Raw genomic sequence first — 20,585 nt, 5'->3', positions numbered from 1 at the left:
ATTGTAATGTCAAGCACCATCAGACATAAACCCCCAGCATGCTCAAGCCTCACATAAGACTAAAGCCACCAGGCACCCTCAGATGACCCCCTCACCTGGCATGAGAAATACGCTGATAACACTCAAGATTACCCAGGGGAATCCATCCAAAATGAAAATAAAATAAAAGCCAAAAGCCAAAAACTGTTTACTTTTCTTAGGTACGAACCTTTTGAATCACAGTTGTTTGATGATAAATCTAAGTGGGTGAGAAACACTTAGAAGAAAAGGGTATCGACAGTGGTAGGGAACTCAGTTACTGAACTGTTGGAATTCGATATGACTTTTAAGGGAACAGGAATTCCGTCCTGAAATCCATCTCACTGACCTCCGTTGCCTTCCCCCCGGGCGCTGGCCTCCGCCATTTCTGTGCCATCCACTTCCGACTCGCAGCCTAAATCCAGCGTCCCCTCAGCTGGGCAGGACGACTCCTCTTTCTACATCGTTTTAAAAAATGATTTACGGAGATGTGTTAGCAACTGACAACATTCAACACACTTCCAGCACCCTAAAGCATCACCATATTTACTTGTCATTTGAAATTTTAATACTGACTTACTGTTTAATGTAAAAGCACACCTTTAAAAAAACAAAACTGGCCCTCGCTGGTTTGGCTCAGTGGATAGAGCATCGACCTGTGGACTGAAGGGTCCCAGGTTCAATTCTGGTCAAGGGCACATGCCCAGGTTGTGGGCTTGATCCCCAGTTGGAGGGCGTGCAGGAGGCAGACAATCAAATGATTCTCTCTCATTATTGATGTCTCTATCTCACTCTCTCTCCCCCTCTCCCTCTCCTTTCCCCTCTGAAATCAGTAATTTTTTTAAAAAAGAAAATGTATTTATAAAAACAAGAACAAAAAAACTGGGCAAGGCCCATTGCCACAGCTGAGTTTTGGGATAACCTTTTAAAATCCATACAAAATCCATTCCCCTTTGACATACATTGTTTTCATTATGTTTTTCAATTCTACATTCTCTCTTATGTTAGGAAATGACTTCACAACTCAGAATTTTAATCACTAAATGAAACACCCAAGTAGCTACAAAAAGCAACTAAAATAATACAAGGTTAACCTGTCCTTATTTTCTGAGACACACACAGTAACAAGAGCTTAATGCTTAGGAGCTGAGAAAGAATCTTTGTTTCTCTGCCAGGTACAACTTTTAACATTCAAAACAAAACCTTCTCACAGGAAATTAATGAACTTCCAATGTAATCCATCATTCATGAAAGCAGTGGCTTCTTTTTAATTCGTAAGGAATAATATACTGCTTCTACTCCATCCAAGGCACATGAGTGTTGGGAGACCATCGGCTTTGTCCGTGGGAATTCTGCATCTTAGATGGCGTCTCCCATTCCAGTGGAAAACGGGAATTGCACTCAAACAATGAAGACTCCGTTATCTGCAGCTCTCTCTATTCTTCTCACATAACAAATATGCACTGTCAGTAAACCTGCGTTGAGATCACTGTTTGCGTTAAAAACCTAACAACATTGAAATCAGCAAGTTTTCAAGGAGAATGGAGAGATTGCTTCTTTTTACGAAACACAGAAAGGCATCAGGTGTGAGGCTATGTATCCACCGTCGGCCATTAAGCCAGATCGTCTGTGGCAACTGTGATCTGAAGCTCTTGGCTGATGATCCGTGGCACCCGTCCACGTGGATTTTTAGGAATCAAGAATGCTCAGAAAGCCACAGCTATTTTCCATTACCATATGTTAGGCTGCAACCACAGATATGTTTTCCTTAAAGAAAAATGTCATTGTTTATTCTTAATATGAAATCATTTTTAAGACATCTGAAAACATTTAGGAGGCATCGAGGTCATTCTTCTAAACCTTCACCCAAATCTAATTTTGTTTACCTGCCCATGTTGGGGCGGGGGGGGGGAGGGGGAATGCATGATACACAGGAATAACAGACATACTATGCAGAACAATGCAACTTACTTTGAGAGCATAGAGGCCTGACTTTCCAGGGATCTTGAAGAAGGTTCCATCCCCTATTCGAGTGTTCGTGTGGAGCATTGCATTCAGACAGGCTAATGGAGAAGTCCCACTAGAAAACAAAAGTGCGCAAAAATGAAGCAGTCTCAGACGCAGCTCCTGTGGCAGAACTGTTCTCTCGCCTCTTAAAAAAAAAAATCCTCTTGCATGCCTTTTAAAAATATCCTCCCAACCCTGAAAACATCTACATTACAATAACAGGCCAGTCCAGTTTGCCAAAGTTAATCAGATGCATCTGTCTTATAGGCTCCAGGCAAGTCTCCTGAATTGAAATTATGCTTTTATTCATAAAGCAACCAACACTATATTTCAAAGAAACCGAAGCCCAAACGTTTATGTGGTGCTGTTTTGCAAATAATTCCAGGAAGCCTCGGTATTTAAATATGACAGACAACTTGATGGTTGCACTTGAATGATCAAATAAACCCAAGTTCAAGGGCAGTTCCGTCCTATAGGTTGAAAAGCAACAAAAGAATAATAAGAAACCCGGGAAGGACTGATTTGAAATTTAAGTTACTCATGGGACTGCATTTCTCACAAGGCTCAATAAAAATTTATATCTGTGTTTTTATCTCTGACACATCTTCAACACTAACATCCTTTTCTCAGTTAGATTTGTCAAATCAAGAAATGTGCGCTTGGGAATTCTGCCCAGCTAATAATTATGTTCTGCAGGAAAGATGCAAGTGACTGAATTATGAAATCAACAGTTTTTTTAAAAAATAACTCTAACAAGTATTAAACTAGTGATTAAAAATACCGAAGCCCATATGTGCAAACATTACTGAAATGTACTCATCTACATAGAGAGATGTTTACGAAATGTATGACACATATGCATTTCCTGGGTTAGACTTTAGAGCTTTATTTTGTGTTTTGTTTGCAAACCGTTATCTTTGCAAACTAGAATTTAGAGCCAGAATTATTACTTTCATTTACTTATGTTTCCATACACATATGCTAGAAGACCAACAATTGGTTGAGCCAATATTGATTAGCATCCCTACCCCACCCTATTCACTTCTCAGGTGAAATATTTGGGGACAAGAGGACCTTTAAGATGATAAGGTTTAAATTTTTTTTTATTTTCTGTGATAGAAACATAATTTTGCATTACCAAATTAAAAGTTTCCTAAAAGCCACCATTATCAAATCTCTTCCTGAGCATGGAAAGTCACCGATAAAATGAAAGCCATATTTGCTGAGTTTCCACAACATACTTAATAGCGAGTCAGCATATACATCCTGGTCCTCACGGCTTCTAAGTATTATAATAACAAGAGCATCTTTATCACTTTACACAGCAGCGCTCTGTGCCAACACGTCAATACGATGCCACTGGGCTTGACAGGGGGGAGCGAGAGCCCGCACATAAGCGTGGCTGCAGAACAATGCCGTTGTAACGCTGAGGTCCACACGGTGGGAATGCTGCGTGCTTGTGTAATGTCTTCCCTCGTGAACGTCTGCAAGCTCTCAGCCTCATTATTTTCCTTACAAAAGATTTTGTGCTCGTATTTAAAGTAGGCCAGGCCTACTTCATAAAGTAAAATACATTCATCTCCCCAGAAATGTCTGCTCATGAATAAATTCCAGATAAAGGATGCTGCTATACATGTTATACTGAATACTTCAAAATATATATTTTTTATCATTATTCTCGTCAGGCAAAAGCACGGACTATTGGAAGCCGGGAATTATTATGCCAGATTTGTGGAGTTTTAATTTAGTGAAACTGTCAGAAACACAGATTTCCTGTAGAGCCTTGGCAGGAGGATGTTAACACTACAAGTAAAATAGAATCCAATACATAAAAATGATACAATGTAGACTTTAAAAATATAACTTAATACAATTGTCCTCTTAACATCAACCTTCACGCACATTCTTCCTGATCTTTATTCCCAAGGTCCTAGCACACACAATTCCAAGAGCTATGATTTAGAATATTAAGGAATAACATAGCATTGACGATAGCTAAAAAACACAGAACAAATATAATTTACCATCACTATAATTTAAATTTTTTTTCTAAGGTACAGTAAACAAAAGATAATTGAAGATAAATTGACTATTAAATAGCAGTTTTCTGCTATGCTTGTTGCAAACATGTGATAAGCACCCAGTTTCAGATAAATAATAAGCTCTGTTGAGCATAAATATATTATTTAATTATACTGTTTATTAACTCAAGATTCACTATAGAAATATTTAAAAATATGTAATTCACAATCTCCAAAAGTCTCCATGACTTTTTTGCTCGTATTTAAAGTAGGCCAGACATACTTTATAAAGTAAAATATATTCATCTCCCCAGAAATATCTGTTCATGAATAAATTCCAGATAAATGATGCTATGTATGCTATACTGAATACTTCAAAATACTAGTACATATATTTTTTATCATTATTCCCTTCAGGCAAAAATACAGGTTTTTCCCAAATCTTTCCCAAAACAAACATGAAATTTGTTTTATTTCCACACCCTACAACATTTGCCTTTTAGAAGAATTAGAAAATACTTTACAAAGGCAAATTTTGCAACTCAAATCACTGGCTGATTGGTCACTTATGCTTATGCATGTCAGTTGCAATTCTTTACAGAGAAGTAAACCTTATATGATCTGTTTTATTTAAAACAATAAAACATTAGCATATATGTGCAGAATATACATAAAAGAGTGCATTTTAAAAGTCTTTCAGACCATTTACTTATAGCTGTTCTCAACAATTCCATAAAGCCTAGGAAATCTGGATTGCTTTTCCTGGAAATGAATCTTAACTCCAACTTATTTCCCCGGGACCCCTCAGTCCGCAGGCCGACGCTCCATCCACTGAGCCAAACCAGTTTCGGCTATTTATATATTTTTATATTCACAAAAAAACAGAGCTAGGAAGCATGCCTTGGCCTACTTTAAGAAAAAAATATACATATACATATACATAACAGACATATATATATATACATATATATATATATCACAATGACTTGCTGTGGGCATAAAAGATGTGTTATATGTGTTAAAAGTCTTAGCATGAACAGCTATGTAACGTTTCCTATTTTTAATTAAAACTTTTTATTCACACTAAATGTAAGGGTTAATAACCTCAGTCAGAATTTAAAAGTGAAAGATGCTGTAACTTATATGTACATGTGCATATAAAATATTAAAACTAATAATTTAACCAAAAAAAAAATCTCTGAAATTTCAAAAGTTACTTACTTTCTAAAAGGGTGAATTGGAAGAATCATCCCGATTTATGAAAGGAAAACAAAGGGAAAAAAAGAAGAAAAAACGTTAGTTTTCCAACTTAAAATGCAACTTTGCATCTTATCATTTCACTAATGGAACAATGAACGAGAAACACACCAACTCAGATCTGGCTGCTGTCGGGAGGCGAATACCGAGGGGCTGGGTCAAAGGTGGCTCTACGTTCTCCCCTAACACTTCTACAACGTGTTCATTCTGTCCACAAGGCACAGGCGTTTCCATACAGGAATATAATTAGAAATAAATAAGTAAAAGAACATGTGTCCCTAATTCTCTTCTTCCCATTGCCCATCCTTGGGCCCTTCCCTGTCCACCTGCCAGGGTGGACATACAGCTCACTCTACTTGTTTGTTTTTCTCCGTCGACTGTGGCGTATGGAGCCTTCTGGTTTGTTTTCGCTTCCCGCAAGCCCTGAAGCGGAACAGGGGTGGAATTTGGAGGCAGGGGAGCAGGCATAATTTAAACTGTCTAGACATCAAAGAACCCCCAGAGATGCTTGGCAGAGACCCGTGCCGTGTGAAATACTGAAAAACCATTGCTTTATTACACCGGAATGATGACGGAGCACATAAAATTTTACTAACAGTGCACACTTAGTCAAGGGAATGAACGGCCTATCTATTTTACTAATTTTAAGAACTAGGAAGAATACCTGGGAAATGAAATTGGAGGAATATTTGCAGACATGACAGAAAAACATCATGATTGTGGCCTTCCTTCCCTTTGTCTATGAAATAATAATGCGTTCCAAGCGGTATTTAAGTCATACAAACCTTAAGCCACTTTATTTTATTAAGTATCTCAATAAAGATTTAAGGTGAAAACTATTTCCTGAAAACATTTTTAAATCTAATCCTGAACAAGGTAAGTCTAAAAATTCAACACGTTCAAGAAACTTATTAAGAAGCATTATTAGACAGTTACTGTACTAAGTGCTACTAATATAAATTAATAGATACAAGTATATGCTCAAAAAATTAATAATAGATCATTTTAAGTATTTTCAGTGTTGATAGCTCAGAGAAAATACCTTAATTATATTTTAAGAGGATATTATGTGGGTCTCTAGGGTGCAAGTAATGTTTTATTTAGTTCTTACTACAGATGTGTTCACTACGTGAAATTAAATTACTTACGATTTGTGCATTTAACTTTATGTTAGACTTCACACACACAAATTTTAATGGTATAAAAGGAACAATCAACTTGGATTATCTCTTCATTTACATATTTAATAGGCATGTCATTACTAGTGGAGGAAATTAAACTATTTCTACCAATGAATGTGGAAGACTCCTAAACACATATAAGCACAGTGTACATCACTTGATAAATCAATCACCTAGCCATCCTAGACGATTGAAAACAACCCTAGAAAATCAAGTCCAAACTACCCTCTTACTCTGGATAGAAATTACTGCTAGTCTGGAACTCCCTAAAATGACTGAAAATAAAAACTTAAAGTCTACAATCCTTTATATATGTTACATGAAACATGTTAGCACATAAAATGTTAGCCCAAAAATGACCTCTAAAAAGGTCACTAATAAAAGTTTTTAATAAGCACTGACATGTAAGGATTATCAAAAATTAGAGTTTAAGGACATAAAAGTAGATAGGAATAACCAATTAATTCAAGAGATGGGTCATATTTTAAAGGACGATATTTTGCCCATTTCTATGTTAACAATATAGACATGATTTTCAATATTCTACACGTCTCTAATGTAAAGTTATAAACGTAGTCCCAGTATTTTTTATGAGTTGGATATATTAAGGCAAGAAATAATTACCAAATGACATAAGTTGAACAAGTCTTAAATTTAGTGAAACAATTTCAGACTCCAAACCTAAGCAATATATCTCTGATTGGCTTGAACAATCTAAAAAGATATTTTTCTTGAATATAAAGACATTTGAACTTAGATATTTTATCCACTTTACTGACATTACAAGGCTACCACTAGATCAATTACAGTGATTATTACAGCCTTAGTCACTAAATTGACCTTTTGTTTTAGGAAACAACAATTCCTAAACATTAATACGAGGACAAAAGTTTGATTAGTATTAATTTAGAATAGCATCTATAAGGAAATTAACAAATAGTCCTATAAAAAGTATAAGCTAAAACATATAATCTAAATTATAATTTTAAAGACCTCCAACTAAAATATGTGGTCTTTAAAAATATAGCTTTTCACATGTGAATAAACCTGAAAATAATTCATTCAGTAAAGGCAGAGAGAAAAGAATAAAAATCATATATATTATTATCGCTACCGTTTATTCAGTATCTCTAATGTGACTGAGCTTTCACAACTATCATCAATATGCCTTACAGCCACCAAAAAACACACGCATGATTCCCACCCAGTTTGCAAGTGTAACAGAGGCTGAGGTTGGGAATCTTACTGCAGTCAAATAACAACTAACTGAAACAGCTGAAATTCAGATTCTATTCTGATTCCCAAGCAAATGTTCTTTCCACTATCCCACGTTCTTTCTCCAGAGTTGCCTTCTCCACCTAAGAGGCCTTGGATACTAATATATAGTACTTGAAGAAAAGATGCAAAGAAAAGCCAGATGCTGGCAAAAGGTACGGTGTCTGGCCCCATCCTCACTCAATGATGCCCACAGCAGTGCCTCCGCCCAGGATAAATGTCAAGCATCGTAAAGAAAGCAGGAGGCTGCAGAAGTCACCCCTGGGGGCTCTCTCCTTCAGGTGATGCTTCCTACGTAAGCTAAGGAAGAAAGAATTCTAAGAGATTGATGCACGGAATTGAGATCCCTAATCGCAGGAGATGCCTCTTTGTAGAATTGAGTCGTTAGAAAATAACACAATCCACTAAATGAGTAATCATTTATTACGCACATTACATATGTCAAGCTCGTGTTGACACAAATTGGCCCTCTGACAAGTGCTTGGCACATAAAAGAAACGCAGGCTGAGCTGAGCTGAACGCTCTGAATACATACGGAGTGGCAAGGGGTGCAGGGAAGGGAGCCTTGAGGCAGGTGGCACAACAACAAGAAGCCATTTGGAATTTACATGTCATCCTTGGTTTATTCTGAGGAGACGACTGAGGTGGGACCGCGCGCACATTTCTAATGTCTACTCCAGTGCAGAGGCAGCCAGCCCACGGCCATCGCTGGCTCCCTGGGACTCTAGGCCCGCGGTTGGCAAACTGCGGCTCGCGAGCCACATGCGGCTCTTTGGCCCCTTGAGTGTGGCTCTTCCTAAGCCTTAGGAGGACCCCAATTAAGTTAATAACAATGTATCTACCTATATAGTTTAAGTTTAAGAAATGTGGCTCTCAAAAGAAATTTCAATCGTTGTCCTGTTGATATTTGGCTCCCTTGACTAATGAGTTTGCCGACCACTGCTCTAGGCTATGTTCTCCCCACTGCAGTCGCAAAGAGAATACTTTCAATTAGGACAAAGCATTTATCTTCCAAAACACAATATTGAATTTCATCTATTAAAGAAGAGGCCTTGTAATTATATTTGGTATGATCAATTAGTTTCATATAAAAATGTAAATTTCTGTGTCCTACTTGTAGCGGCCAGGACTCTCCCATCTTGTGAGCCTTGACTAATCCTGTAGCATTTCCCAATGTGCCCTATGGGATGTTAGTCCCAAGTGATGCCCCCAAAATTATCCAATGAGTTTTGGAGAAGCAGCATGCTGCATCCTTTCCTTGCAAACTCACCAAAACACTAAAAATATAGACCAACATCAGTGAAAAACCCTACTTAACTCAAGAAACATACATACCTCAGTGTTTCCCAAGCATATTTAATAAAAAATCCCCCATCATCATATTTGACAACATTCCCTATTACAGAATGCCTAGAAACATACCTGGGGAAATGCTATGCTATATTTGTGATTAGGATCATTAGGAAAAAGTGCCAGGCAGTTACACTCCCAGGGGTGTTTCATTTCATCAGCCAAATGTTTTTAAAACTTAAATATATAAAATATCTGTTTTTCTCTGTGAAAAAATAATGCCGTGTGGTGATTATTTTTCCCCGTGTAGATCCATAAAACTGGAAAACGTGTCCTGGAACTTGAAAGGGCACTGGAAAGTTATAAACAGTATCCACATGTAACTGAAGCGCTGTGCATCGGCAATAGTATACTGACGAATAAAAACCGCCCGGGCCCGCCCCCCAGGAGACACCTGCCTCCCGAGGCCCCATTCCTCTCAGCAGCGCCGGCCTCCACCCTCCGCCTCCTGGCGCTGAAGCATTTCCCACGCGGCCAATTATTCTGCCTCAACCAAGTTCATCTTCAATGTACACATTCTCTTCCTCCAAAAACCTTCACATCACAAACACAGTTCTAGAAGCTCCCTCACGCTAACCCTGCCTTCATACCTCCCTGCCCCAATGCGGCCCATCCATTGGTACCAGAGCAATATTCCTATTAAAAACAACTAATAAACAAAAGCAAAAATAAAACTACCCCCCCCCGCCCCCCTCCCCCCCCCCAAAAAAAAGAATACTGCTCAGGCTCTTCAGGCCACGCCATACACTGGGTTTTTATAAAAACGACTTTCTTTAGTCGGTGGTTTTCTCTGCCCATGAAACAAAGGAAGCATGAACTCCTCAGCCGGCACTGGGGTCCTGGCCTCACAGTGCACCTGGCACCGAGCTCCTCTTCCTCCCCCGCTCTCAGCCTGCTCTCCCAGGACCGAACCAACGCAGCCAGCCTCGCGCCTCCACGGTTTCCCGTCTCTGCTGTGGCTCATGTGAAACCGGCTGCCAGGAGAAGCATGCCACTCAGAGTAAACATGTTAACTGCCCCCTGGGGGTGACCCCTTCAGTCACAGCCCCTATTGCAATCTCAACGCAGTGGTGCCTTTCTCTCCTGGCTGCTTTTCATCCACATTGTTTACACTCCTAACCTTCCTGCCCTGGCGACTTCCAACAAGGCTGGTAACTCCACAGGGGTGAGACACACACTGATTTATCTTTGTAGCACCTGACGAGCCATCTCAATCTGCTCAAAAGGTGTCAGCTGAAGTCAATTTAAACACTGCTATGAAAATTGCTACAATCATGGATGTGTGGGCATCGAGCGCCCACAATGAATATCATCTATATCCTGTTTGAACTCATGACTACAATCATGTGTGCCACTCGCCCTGCATACGACACAGGCTACGAGACCGTCTGATGTGCGCATGCCCTGCATCCCATCCCGTTAGGGACTTTCCCTTCCTGAGTGAGGATTCCAGGGCAGCCATCCACGAACTGGTCCTCATTTCCCAGCAGGAAGGCTAGCAAGCTTGACCTGTCCCCAGCAGTGGGAGTGCGCGTATCTTTGGGGAATGGATACAGAAATAAAGGGAAAGGGAGCACAATATTTCCAGTAGAAACGTAAGCTGGAAAAGTCCAAAAACAAAACAAAATAATGAGCTGGTGCCGACCTCTGCCTGCAGGAGGACTGACTGCTGAGAACAAAGCCAACCAAACGGAAGCAGAGCGACACGTGCAAAGAGGGGGACACGGTCATTTCTTGAACTCCGCACTATCTGGTCACATTGGAGACCAACCCATTGGCTGCCCAAGGTAACCAAACCAGGAAGTCCTTCGCTTACTTGAGTTCTGACACTTGACTACGCGATTTATGCACACTGACCTCATTTTTCTAGGCCTCCATGTCCTCACCTGTCCAATGAGTTTAAAACAGGTGTGCTTGACAGTCTACTGACCCCTTTTCTGGCTAAGAGTTGAAGGGCAATTAATAATGGTGTGACTATTGGCTTGCTCATTCCAGCCACGCTGCCTGCCTTGATACTTCTCTGTTCTCCTCTCTTCCCACTCATTGGTCAAGGTCCCCGTGCCTTCTAATAACCCCTCTAGTGCACAAGGATCGTCTCCGAACCTCTGCAACATCACAGCCTGTCCTACGATTGTAGAATTTAGTCCTGTGCCGCCTGATACTGTACGGCTGGGTGGCAACCAGCTCCTGAGAACTCCAACCTCCTTAAGATTCTCTGTGTCCCCCTCAGAGGCCCGGCCAGCCTTGGACTCACCGAAAACATGCAGGACTGTCGATAAGCTACCGTTTCACAGTTTCACAATTCAAGGACAAAACTTGAAGCTGGGCAACACCAACTATTGGTTGAGAATGTCCAGACATAGAACTAAGAAATACTCCAGTGAGAATGTAAATTGACACAACCAATTTGGAAAGACATTGGCTTTATCTAGTGGGGGTGGGGGGGCGGTGCGCGGTGTGCATGCTCTGTGGATCAGCAATTCCACTTTCTGCTATGGACCCTAGAGAAACTAACATCCACAGAGACACTGCGTTTTAGGAAAGAAAGAACTGTCAACAGACTAAATGTTCACCAATAGTTACAGCTATGTAATATATATTCATAGCGAAACTCCAGAGTTCTGAACTATGCTAGTATACTGCACACCTATGACACTGGTTGCCGCTGAGAAAAGAAGTAAATCGAAGAAACTTCAGCTTTTCCTGCTACACGTTATTTAAAAGAAATTCAAAGCAACTACGACAACATGTCCACAACTACTGATTTCAGCTGGTGGTTGGTGGTCTATGCTGGTGGTCGGCAAACTCATTCGTCAACAGAGCCAAATATCAACAGGACAACGATTGAAATTTCTTTTGAGAGCCAAATTTTTTAAACTTAAACTCTATAGGTAGGTACGTTGTTATTAACTTAATTAGGGTCCTCCTAAGGCTTAGGAAGAGCCACACTCAAGGGGCCAAAGAGCCGCACGTGGCTCGCAAGCCGCAGTTTGCCGACCACGGGTCTATGCTATTTTACTGTATTCGGAAAATTTTCCAAACCTAGACTAAAACTGTTGATGCTTTTCTTCTTTTATCCATAATTTGGCTTCTCTCTACTCCAGCGATTTTCAACCAATGTGTCACAAGAAAATTTAAAGCATGTAATACCTGCCTATGTAGGCAGGGGCATGGACCCCTTTTCCCTTATGTTGTCAAATAACAAAATGACACCAGCCAACACATCAACAGCCATCAGTGTGAATGAATCAAAATTGTCAGATTGGCAAACAATGTATAATTTGGTGTGCCAAAGAAGTCTAGTAATTAGTTTATGTGTGCCACAAGATGGAAAAGGTTAAAATCGCTGCTCTATAATCTATGAGATTCGTCCCTTGTTTCAAGTTACGTTCATGTTAGACATTTTTATGGAAGCAAATAAAATTTATGGAAATTATACACAAAGTGCACAGGTACATCATACGGAGTTCAAAGTCCCTCTCAACTTTCCCCGACCGCGCCCACTGCTTCGGAAGTAATGGCCATTGAAGATGTATCATGTTTGCTTCTGGAGCTGTTCCTAGTTTGCATTGGTATATGCATGTATTCAACTCTATGATTTGGTATTTTACATTTATTCTCAGAAAAATGACTGATTTGAGCTTATTAAGTTCCAAAAGTTAGAAAACTGCATGGGAAAATGTTTCTGGGATTTAAAAAGGGGGGGAAATAAAGAACCCTATGAAGGATTTCATTATAACAATGGCTATGATTATTTTAGAAGTCAGAATAAATCTCCGTATTCGTAGGTAGTAATAACCACTAAGTAGAAAATTACCTATATCTTGCCGGCAGGAACCCTTCTTGTAAATATGGTTTTTCTTTTAATGTAAGAACATTATGAAATATCTGTCAATTAAAGAACAGATGAGAAAAATCGCTCAAAATCCCACTCCTTAAAGCACCCCTAAGCATTTTATAAAATTCCGCTGAGCCTATTTTTCTGATGTGTTTCTATTTTAAATCTATCCTTTATCTACACATTCAATTACAATAGTCTATTTTATATTTCACCCTTTCCATACCACTATGAAACCATTAAAAATATTTCAAATGGTTAGAAATATTTATCAACTCGTTTCAAGTGAGTGGTGTTCAATTTGCACATTACCTATGGGAACTTTTAGGGAAATTCTTTTAAATGCAAGTTTATTAGAACTTTTAGGGAAATTCTTTTAAATGCAAGTTTGAGGCAACTCCAAACTTATTAAATAAAAATCTTTGGCTGTGGAATCGGTGTCAGCATTTTCTCATATAGTTCCAAGTGGTTCTAATATGCAGCCACATTTGAGAACCACTGATATCACCAGTGAACATTTAAATTATGTCCTTTATTTATATGTGAAATAGCATTGATATGACTATCAAAGTGCACATAATACTTTTTCCTTATATTCCAGAATACTTTAAGAGAGGCTTGCAAGAAGTGGCATTATCAATTCAGGCATCATAAGTTATGTAATGACCTTCTGCAAATAGTGCCAAGTGGCTTTTCAAATGACTTGTTTCGGTTTACATTCTCATCAGTAGTATACAATCAAGAAGCACCGTTTAGAGTCTGGGTGAAGTGCAAGGACTGATTAGTGTATTAGATACATTAAAAATCACCCTCCAATGGTTGCTTTTCCTTGCAGTTTCTATGACTGTTACTAAGATCAAATGCTTATTCACATATTTGCCGGGTCCTTCGTTTTATGGATTGGAGCTCCTCTGCTCATATCCCTTGACCACAAAGCTCTAAGCTCATTTTTTTTTCTGATTGTTTTAATAATCTCTGCATATAATCCCTCTAGAACGTTAACAAAAGATTTCCTCCAATGTCACTTAGGTTTTCGGTTTCCTATGCAGACACATAAAACTTCATGGAGTCAATTATGTCCATCTTTCCTTTGTAATTTATTTTACAGCTTCTAACTCTGAAGGGTCATGTCTCCAAGGTGGGCTGAAATGTTAGATTTGAATTTTTATAATTGTTCCCCAATGGTATGACTTTTCATGTTAAAATGTTCCATCATGTCTGTATCTTCCTTAAAATTTTCCACCATATCTGTATCTTCCTTAATATAAACACGACTAGCACATGTCCCATAAACATGTATCATGTTTAATGGCTTCCTCTGGCCCACAGAGAAGAGCAGAGTTTCCTTACCCATGACTGCTTTTCTGATTCATCCTCCTACCCCTTTTCTGCAAAAGAATCTGGCCCTGCTCATTGGAAATTCCTTGATCAGCAGAATGTCAACAGAAGTCAGCTCAGCATTCTGCTGGCTCTGGGAAAATTTTTACCTTTAAATGTTTGATAAAGGAAATGTCTAAAATTAACTTCACCAACTGAAACTGTTAAGATTGGCATTCATACCATGGGACAAATGTCAATTTAATTTAGTTTCCTTCTCTCTTTGCTCTTTCTCCTCTTTCTTTGCTCAGTGGTAGGCGTCTCCTCTGATTAGAAGTGTTACCATATAAAGATATTTAATGAACATCCCTCCTCACCATAAAACATGAGTTTCACGAAATTCAAGTATCGTAGTTACTTGGGATGGCACGGAATGCAGCCACAACAGTCAGACGGAATTACAAAGGAAGAAAAAAAACTTTGCAAAAGGCCTACTTTCTAGGTATGAACCTTGGTGAAAACAATATACTTTGAGGAAGGAAAAACAAATACAAGGACAGGTGAATGTAAGCATCTTTCCCTTCCCCAAACTGGCTTACACCTAAGAATCAGGCAGGAGGCCTGAGAGAAACTTATACACCTAGTTCTTGTTTCCATTTCACCCTCTGGGGCCCAGGATTCAGGAGAGACATAAGTTGGGAGCAGGAACTGCAGAAATGCTGATGTTCGCTACAAGCCTTATTAACACTCTTCCATACAGAATAAAAGAGTAAAATAAAGGTAAGAATGGCTAGGATCAATGCAAATGTAAAGAGAGAATAAATCATATGGCTTCAGGCTAATGGTTTTGGAAATCTATACAATTAGACACACATACATATTAATAAATTCCAAAAGTAATGCCACTAGTACGTTATATATGTATTACCTTTGATTTACAGAAATAAACATCTTCCTTAGGAAAAAAATGTGCATTTTGAAGGCCCATGGGGAGAAATGTATCTTTAGACAAAACAAGACTTCCTGTACATTATTTTACAGCAAGACCAATGGTCCAACCAGGCACACAGAGACCCTTCAGACAACAGCTCCAATAAAAATTTTTAAAAAGGGGGAGGACAATATGTAAATGTAATCAGGGTGAAAAGGAAAAGAATTTGTGAGCCAAGGTAATAAGTCAAGAAAAAATTTTTTAAAACTGAAGCCCTATTTAATCAACTAACTAAATGGTAACTGATTAAACGGTTGCTAAAATTATAGAGAACTATCTATGTTTATTTAACAATAAGAGAATTGTTTTTCCTTTTTTAATGTTTAAAAAATGTGGAATATCATGGCTTCTGGCCATTTGGCGAACATCTTATTTAAATGAGAACAATTCCAATCCACTCACTTGACCTGAATGAATATTCTTGAGGTTTTAAATAGCCACTTAAAGCTTTCAGGAAATCGTTCCTCGATGCACCTGCCACCTAATTCCATGAAATCGATATCTCCCTGAAGCTAAGTCAGGAAATCTTAGGTGATGAATTAAACTAGGACTGTGGCTTCATGAGCTGCTAGCAGATAAAAGATAGCAGTGACGCTGAAAATCATTACAGTTAAATAGGTTTACCTCTTTGGGGAGGGGTGTTTTCTCAGGTACCGTTAGCACAATGAATAGCAGCATATCATGTTAGGGTAACTATTACCACTTTAACATGTGATCTAGGGCCTTTCTATTCATGAGTGTCAGTGTATCAGCCATGAAACAACATTCTTTCTGGCTGTGCCTGCAATGAACCCACTGTGATTGTGGGAGACAGCTATCCATCAATACAAAAAGGAAAGCTGATAAGATCGATTCAAAGTTCATTCAAAGGTAAAAGAAAACAAGTGTTTGCTGAAATCCAGGTATGTTACTCTGTAAGCAGAACACCAAAAGTCACCCTATTTTCAGTCACCGGCACCATGTGATATAGCAGGGGTGGGGAACGTCCGGCCTGCGGGCCGTATAAGGTCCGAGAAATCATTTGGTCTGGCCTGCCAAGGCACCTGCAGGCGGGACTTGGAATTCAATGCGTCGAGGAGTTTTTGTAAGCAGCATACATTTATATGAGGTGAACTGTATGAAGCAAAGGATGTTATAAACACCCAATGGGCCTTGGCCGGAAACAGACCCCCACCCCTGTTATACCTGAAAGGCAGAGGTAAGCTGAGGTTCCACAGAGAAAGGTTTCACAGACATACACAGATATTTCTAAAAGCTTTCCTAAACAGAAGACCCTGGTACTGGTCTTCAAATGCTACCTCTCCCCCAATAATTACTAACTACCTGATTGACTTCCATATACCGATCCTTATAGTTGCTTAGGATTCAAATATGGGGTGTCATGACTTTATTTTCAACACAGAGAATGAACAAAGAGATTCGATCTGAAATTTTAAACCTCTTCAATCCTTTACATGGTAAATATGTGATGACCCTAAAATTGTTCCTTTTGTCACTGGGCTTGATAAATGGAGTTTTAAGAAAACTCGGGAAATTTTCAAAACAAATATATGCTAGTGTAGCCTCTTCCTGTGTCCCTCATTTCCTCCTCGGTTTGTGCATGCCTTCTAATGGGCATTCTGCATTTTCTTCTTTCTTTTTTCCCCCTTTGGGGCACCCCACACTTCAACGCTAACATTTTCCTGTTGCCTAACATTTGACTCTGATAGAAAGACTGAGCTTTGGAATCAGCCAAACCCCGGCTCCGATGTCAGATCCTCTCCTTATAGCTGTGTAATATTAACAAGATACCTCGCATCTCTCAGCATACATTTCCTCATCGGTAGAATGAAGAAACAATACCCACTTCTTAATGTTACTGTGTGGATTAAATTTTCTAAAAAATAGAAACTGCTTGGCTCAGTGCCTGCCGCTGATCAGTTACTGCAGAAATGTTCATTTCCGGCCCTTTTGCCAAATGACATTCAACAGACAGGTCTAATGATATGTGCAGACACATACATCTATGTTTCTTTGTTTCTGTTATTTACCTGCATTCTACCCCTGGACCTAATAAACTTCCTTTGTGTTCAACACACATCAAGCTTTTCATTACCCTCCAGGAAAAGAACTAGAATAATATCACATAAATAAATAAATAACAGCCAAAAGAGGGATCAAATTGCTAGAGGACATGTTCAGAATTGAAGGCACTCTAGCACATTCTCTGTAAAATCTTAAAATGCCTGACCAGTTTAAAGAGGAGAGGCGGTAAAAGGCCTTAACAGTGCAACCCAATGTGATTCTTAATAAAACGGGGCTAGAATAACGAAGTCCTCTCTGTGACGATACAGCAAAACATTCTCTGGGAAAAATCGCTCATCACCCTCAAGAATATTTATTCGTGTAGGCAGGCTGCTTTGCTTAAAGGAGCCCCAAGCAAAAAGGGTGGGGAGCAGACACGACTTGAGCAAGAAAGACCATGGAGATGCAGTCAGCGTAGGCTAGAAAGGAAAACAAAACGTTTCTACCTCACACTGGGACAGGACTGGCACGTGTAAATAAATGTGTCGTCAAAATATGGCCACAGTGAACACAGACTGTAACTCAGACGGAGAAATGAGCAGGCGCACCAAGGCCTCCCACATGTCCCCTCTCCAACAAACCACACTCTCTGTTGTGATTCCAGAGACTCATCCTGCCCAGTCACACGGATGAGACAGAGAGAACGTCTGTGAGCGACATCCGTCTGGGAATCGCCCCGATCACCTGCTACCCATCGTTCAGATCACACTGCCTGGCCTTCAGGGTCCGGCTGCATTCTCACACCCACTGAGCAGGAAGAGGGGGACGAGTGACAACTGTGTGGGGTTCCATACAGGGAGACCCTGCATGTCCGTGTGCACCCGCAGTCCCTAGCTGGTACCTACCCGGAAGGAAGGAATGGAACCACGCCAATGCAATCCCAGCCACGCCTGCTAGTTCAAGCATTCGGTTCCGCATCACCTCCTGACCAACACGAAAGCAGCTGAGGCTCTACTATAATCATCACGGAAAGGTGTCCCAAATCCTTCATTCGAGGAAGATCCTTCATACACACCAACGCTGTCTCCAAGCCATGCCGGGGTCTGAAACCAGACTGGAAAATATTACATATGTGTATATACAGTAACACTCCACAAAGCGCTCTTCTGCTACGGCATACGTATTGACGGCTGTGTAACCCGTCCTATGGACACAGAAACACAGTGCCTTCTCGGGGTGAAAATATGAACATTCAAGGAAAGATCCTTTCCACAGGAGGAGGCACACTGAAGGCACAGGAGGGCCTGGAGCTGCCTGGGAAGGTAGTTGAGGCGGTCCCAAATGGAACATACTCTGTCCTGAAGGGAAGAGAGAAAACACAGTGTTGGTTTCCAAGGCTCATCTTCTGCACGTGGTACGCAGGATCAAACTATCCCCGTGGTCGGCAAACTACGGCTCGCGAGCCACATGCGGCTCTTTGGCCCCTTGAGTGTGGCTCTTCCTAAGCCTTAGGAGTACCCTAATTAAGTTAATAACAATGTACCTACCTATATAGTTTCAGTTTAAAAATTTTGGCTCTCAAAAGAAATTTCAATCGTTGTCCTGTTGATATTTGGCTCTGCTAACTAATGAGTTTGCCGACCACTGCACTATCCTGATATTTAAAAAGAAAAAGAAAACCCTTGGCTTTACGGGAAGGCAATGCCAGGTGAACTCTTGAAGCTCTGCTAGATTACCCAACGTGCCTTTTCCCGGAGCCCCCTGTGCCACACCACGTTCATAGTCCTACCAACCACGACTGCGTATCAGACTCTCTATGCCCGCGGAGCTCCAGGCCGACAGCCCTTGCTCATCACGCAGACAGGGCCGGGGACTTTTGAACGAATAACAACTGCAAGTGGTAGAGATAATAATAATAAAAAACATGATCAATGGAGCCCCAAGGAGTATGATATGTTAAAGGGCAAGAACAAATGAACTTAAAATATATCCATTTTCCTTCTCACTACTTAACAAGCAGGCTTTTTAGAAACAAAGTGATAGACATTATATAGAGTTTCCAGAGTTTAACTAGAGAATTCACTCATTTTACCTTCTTGAGGCCTTTATTACAAGATTAAAGACAATACATCTCCTTTTTGATGTCCCTTTTCCCCTAAACTAATACAATACTACGAAAAAAGAGGAAATTTTCAACCCAGGCACAGAAATTTTACTAAGGTTTGATATTTCCAGAATGTGGCTAAAATAAAATGAAATGGGTTACACCATTACAGCATGATTTTCTATGTACGTAGCCCACATATTTATTTGCTTCAAGTAAATGGCTATGTCTAAGACTGCTTGTCATCTGTAATTCCTCTTAAGGTTAACATAATTCTGTCGTCTAGTCTCCATTCCTCTTGCTCTACTGGCCAGACTCCTCCGATTCTTGTCAGTTATACTCGGTCTGTAATAAAATGAAAAGCCCGGTGATGTCGCCTGGTCCACAGCCTCCTCTACACGCCCCGTGTATGCTATGGTTTCCAGGTCAATTAGTCCCCAGACGCCAAAGATCCAAAAGCCTTTTAGACCGATTTGGACCTGAGATTCCTACTAAATATAATACTCACTGCGTTTTTCTGGACATTCTCCACTAATTTCATTGCATCTCATAAAATATGAGCCATCTCCCATAAGGAAAATGCAAAGAATGAATAGATCACCTAGGCCCGTGGTCGGCAAACTGCAGCTCGCGAGCCACATGCGGCTCTTTGGCCCCTTGAGTGTGGCTCTTCCTAAGCCTTGGGAGTACCCTAATTAAGTTAATAACAATGTACCTACCTATATAGTTTAAGTTTAAAAAATTTGGCTCTCAAAAGAAATTTCAATCGTTGTACTGTTGATATTTGGCTCTGTTGACGAATGAGTTTGCCGACCACTGACCTAGGCTAAGGACTCCAAAAATATTATACTTAAAGAAATAGGTCCCTCAGTAGCTAGCTCAAACTTACAGTCCACTGGATGATTAGTGATATACAATGTGCTTTCTTCTTAAGTTTTAAGTCCTCATGTTTGACCTATTGACCCTCTGTTGCATAACCTAACGGTCTGACCAAGGATAGCAATACCAGTCTCCTCAAACATCCCTAAGCCAGATGTTGGCTAACGATGTTTGTAATTAACATGTGTTCAATTGAATAAACATTAACCGAGAGTCTGCTATGATCTAGGAACTATACAGTGTATAGAAACATGAGTATGATATGTCACTCGCTATTTTGGAATTCAGAGTTGAGTTAGGAGAAAGACATATCAGCCAAAAGAACTATGAAAAAGATACGGTA

General features: G+C 40.0%; 1 protein-coding gene across 1 annotated transcript in view; it reads right to left on the bottom strand.

Moving 5' to 3' along the window:
• ASXL3 (additional sex combs like 3, transcriptional regulator) overlaps nucleotides 1–20,585 on the bottom strand; it is a 147,003-nt gene that overhangs the window by 104,360 nt on the left and 22,058 nt on the right. The window contains exons 4-5 of the mRNA XM_015565694.1: nucleotides 1,990–2,098; nucleotides 368–476 (exon numbers count right to left, since the gene is read on the bottom strand). Coding sequence (XP_015421180.1) covers nucleotides 368–476; nucleotides 1,990–2,098 — 218 coding nt within the window. The remainder of the gene's footprint in view (nucleotides 1–367; nucleotides 477–1,989; nucleotides 2,099–20,585) is intronic.

This window comes from Myotis davidii, unplaced genomic scaffold (genome assembly GCF_000327345.1).
Source record: "Myotis davidii unplaced genomic scaffold, ASM32734v1 scaffold520, whole genome shotgun sequence".
Lineage (NCBI taxonomy): Eukaryota > Metazoa > Chordata > Mammalia > Chiroptera > Vespertilionidae > Myotis > Myotis davidii.
This window is presented reverse-complemented; position numbering and strand designations above follow the sequence as displayed.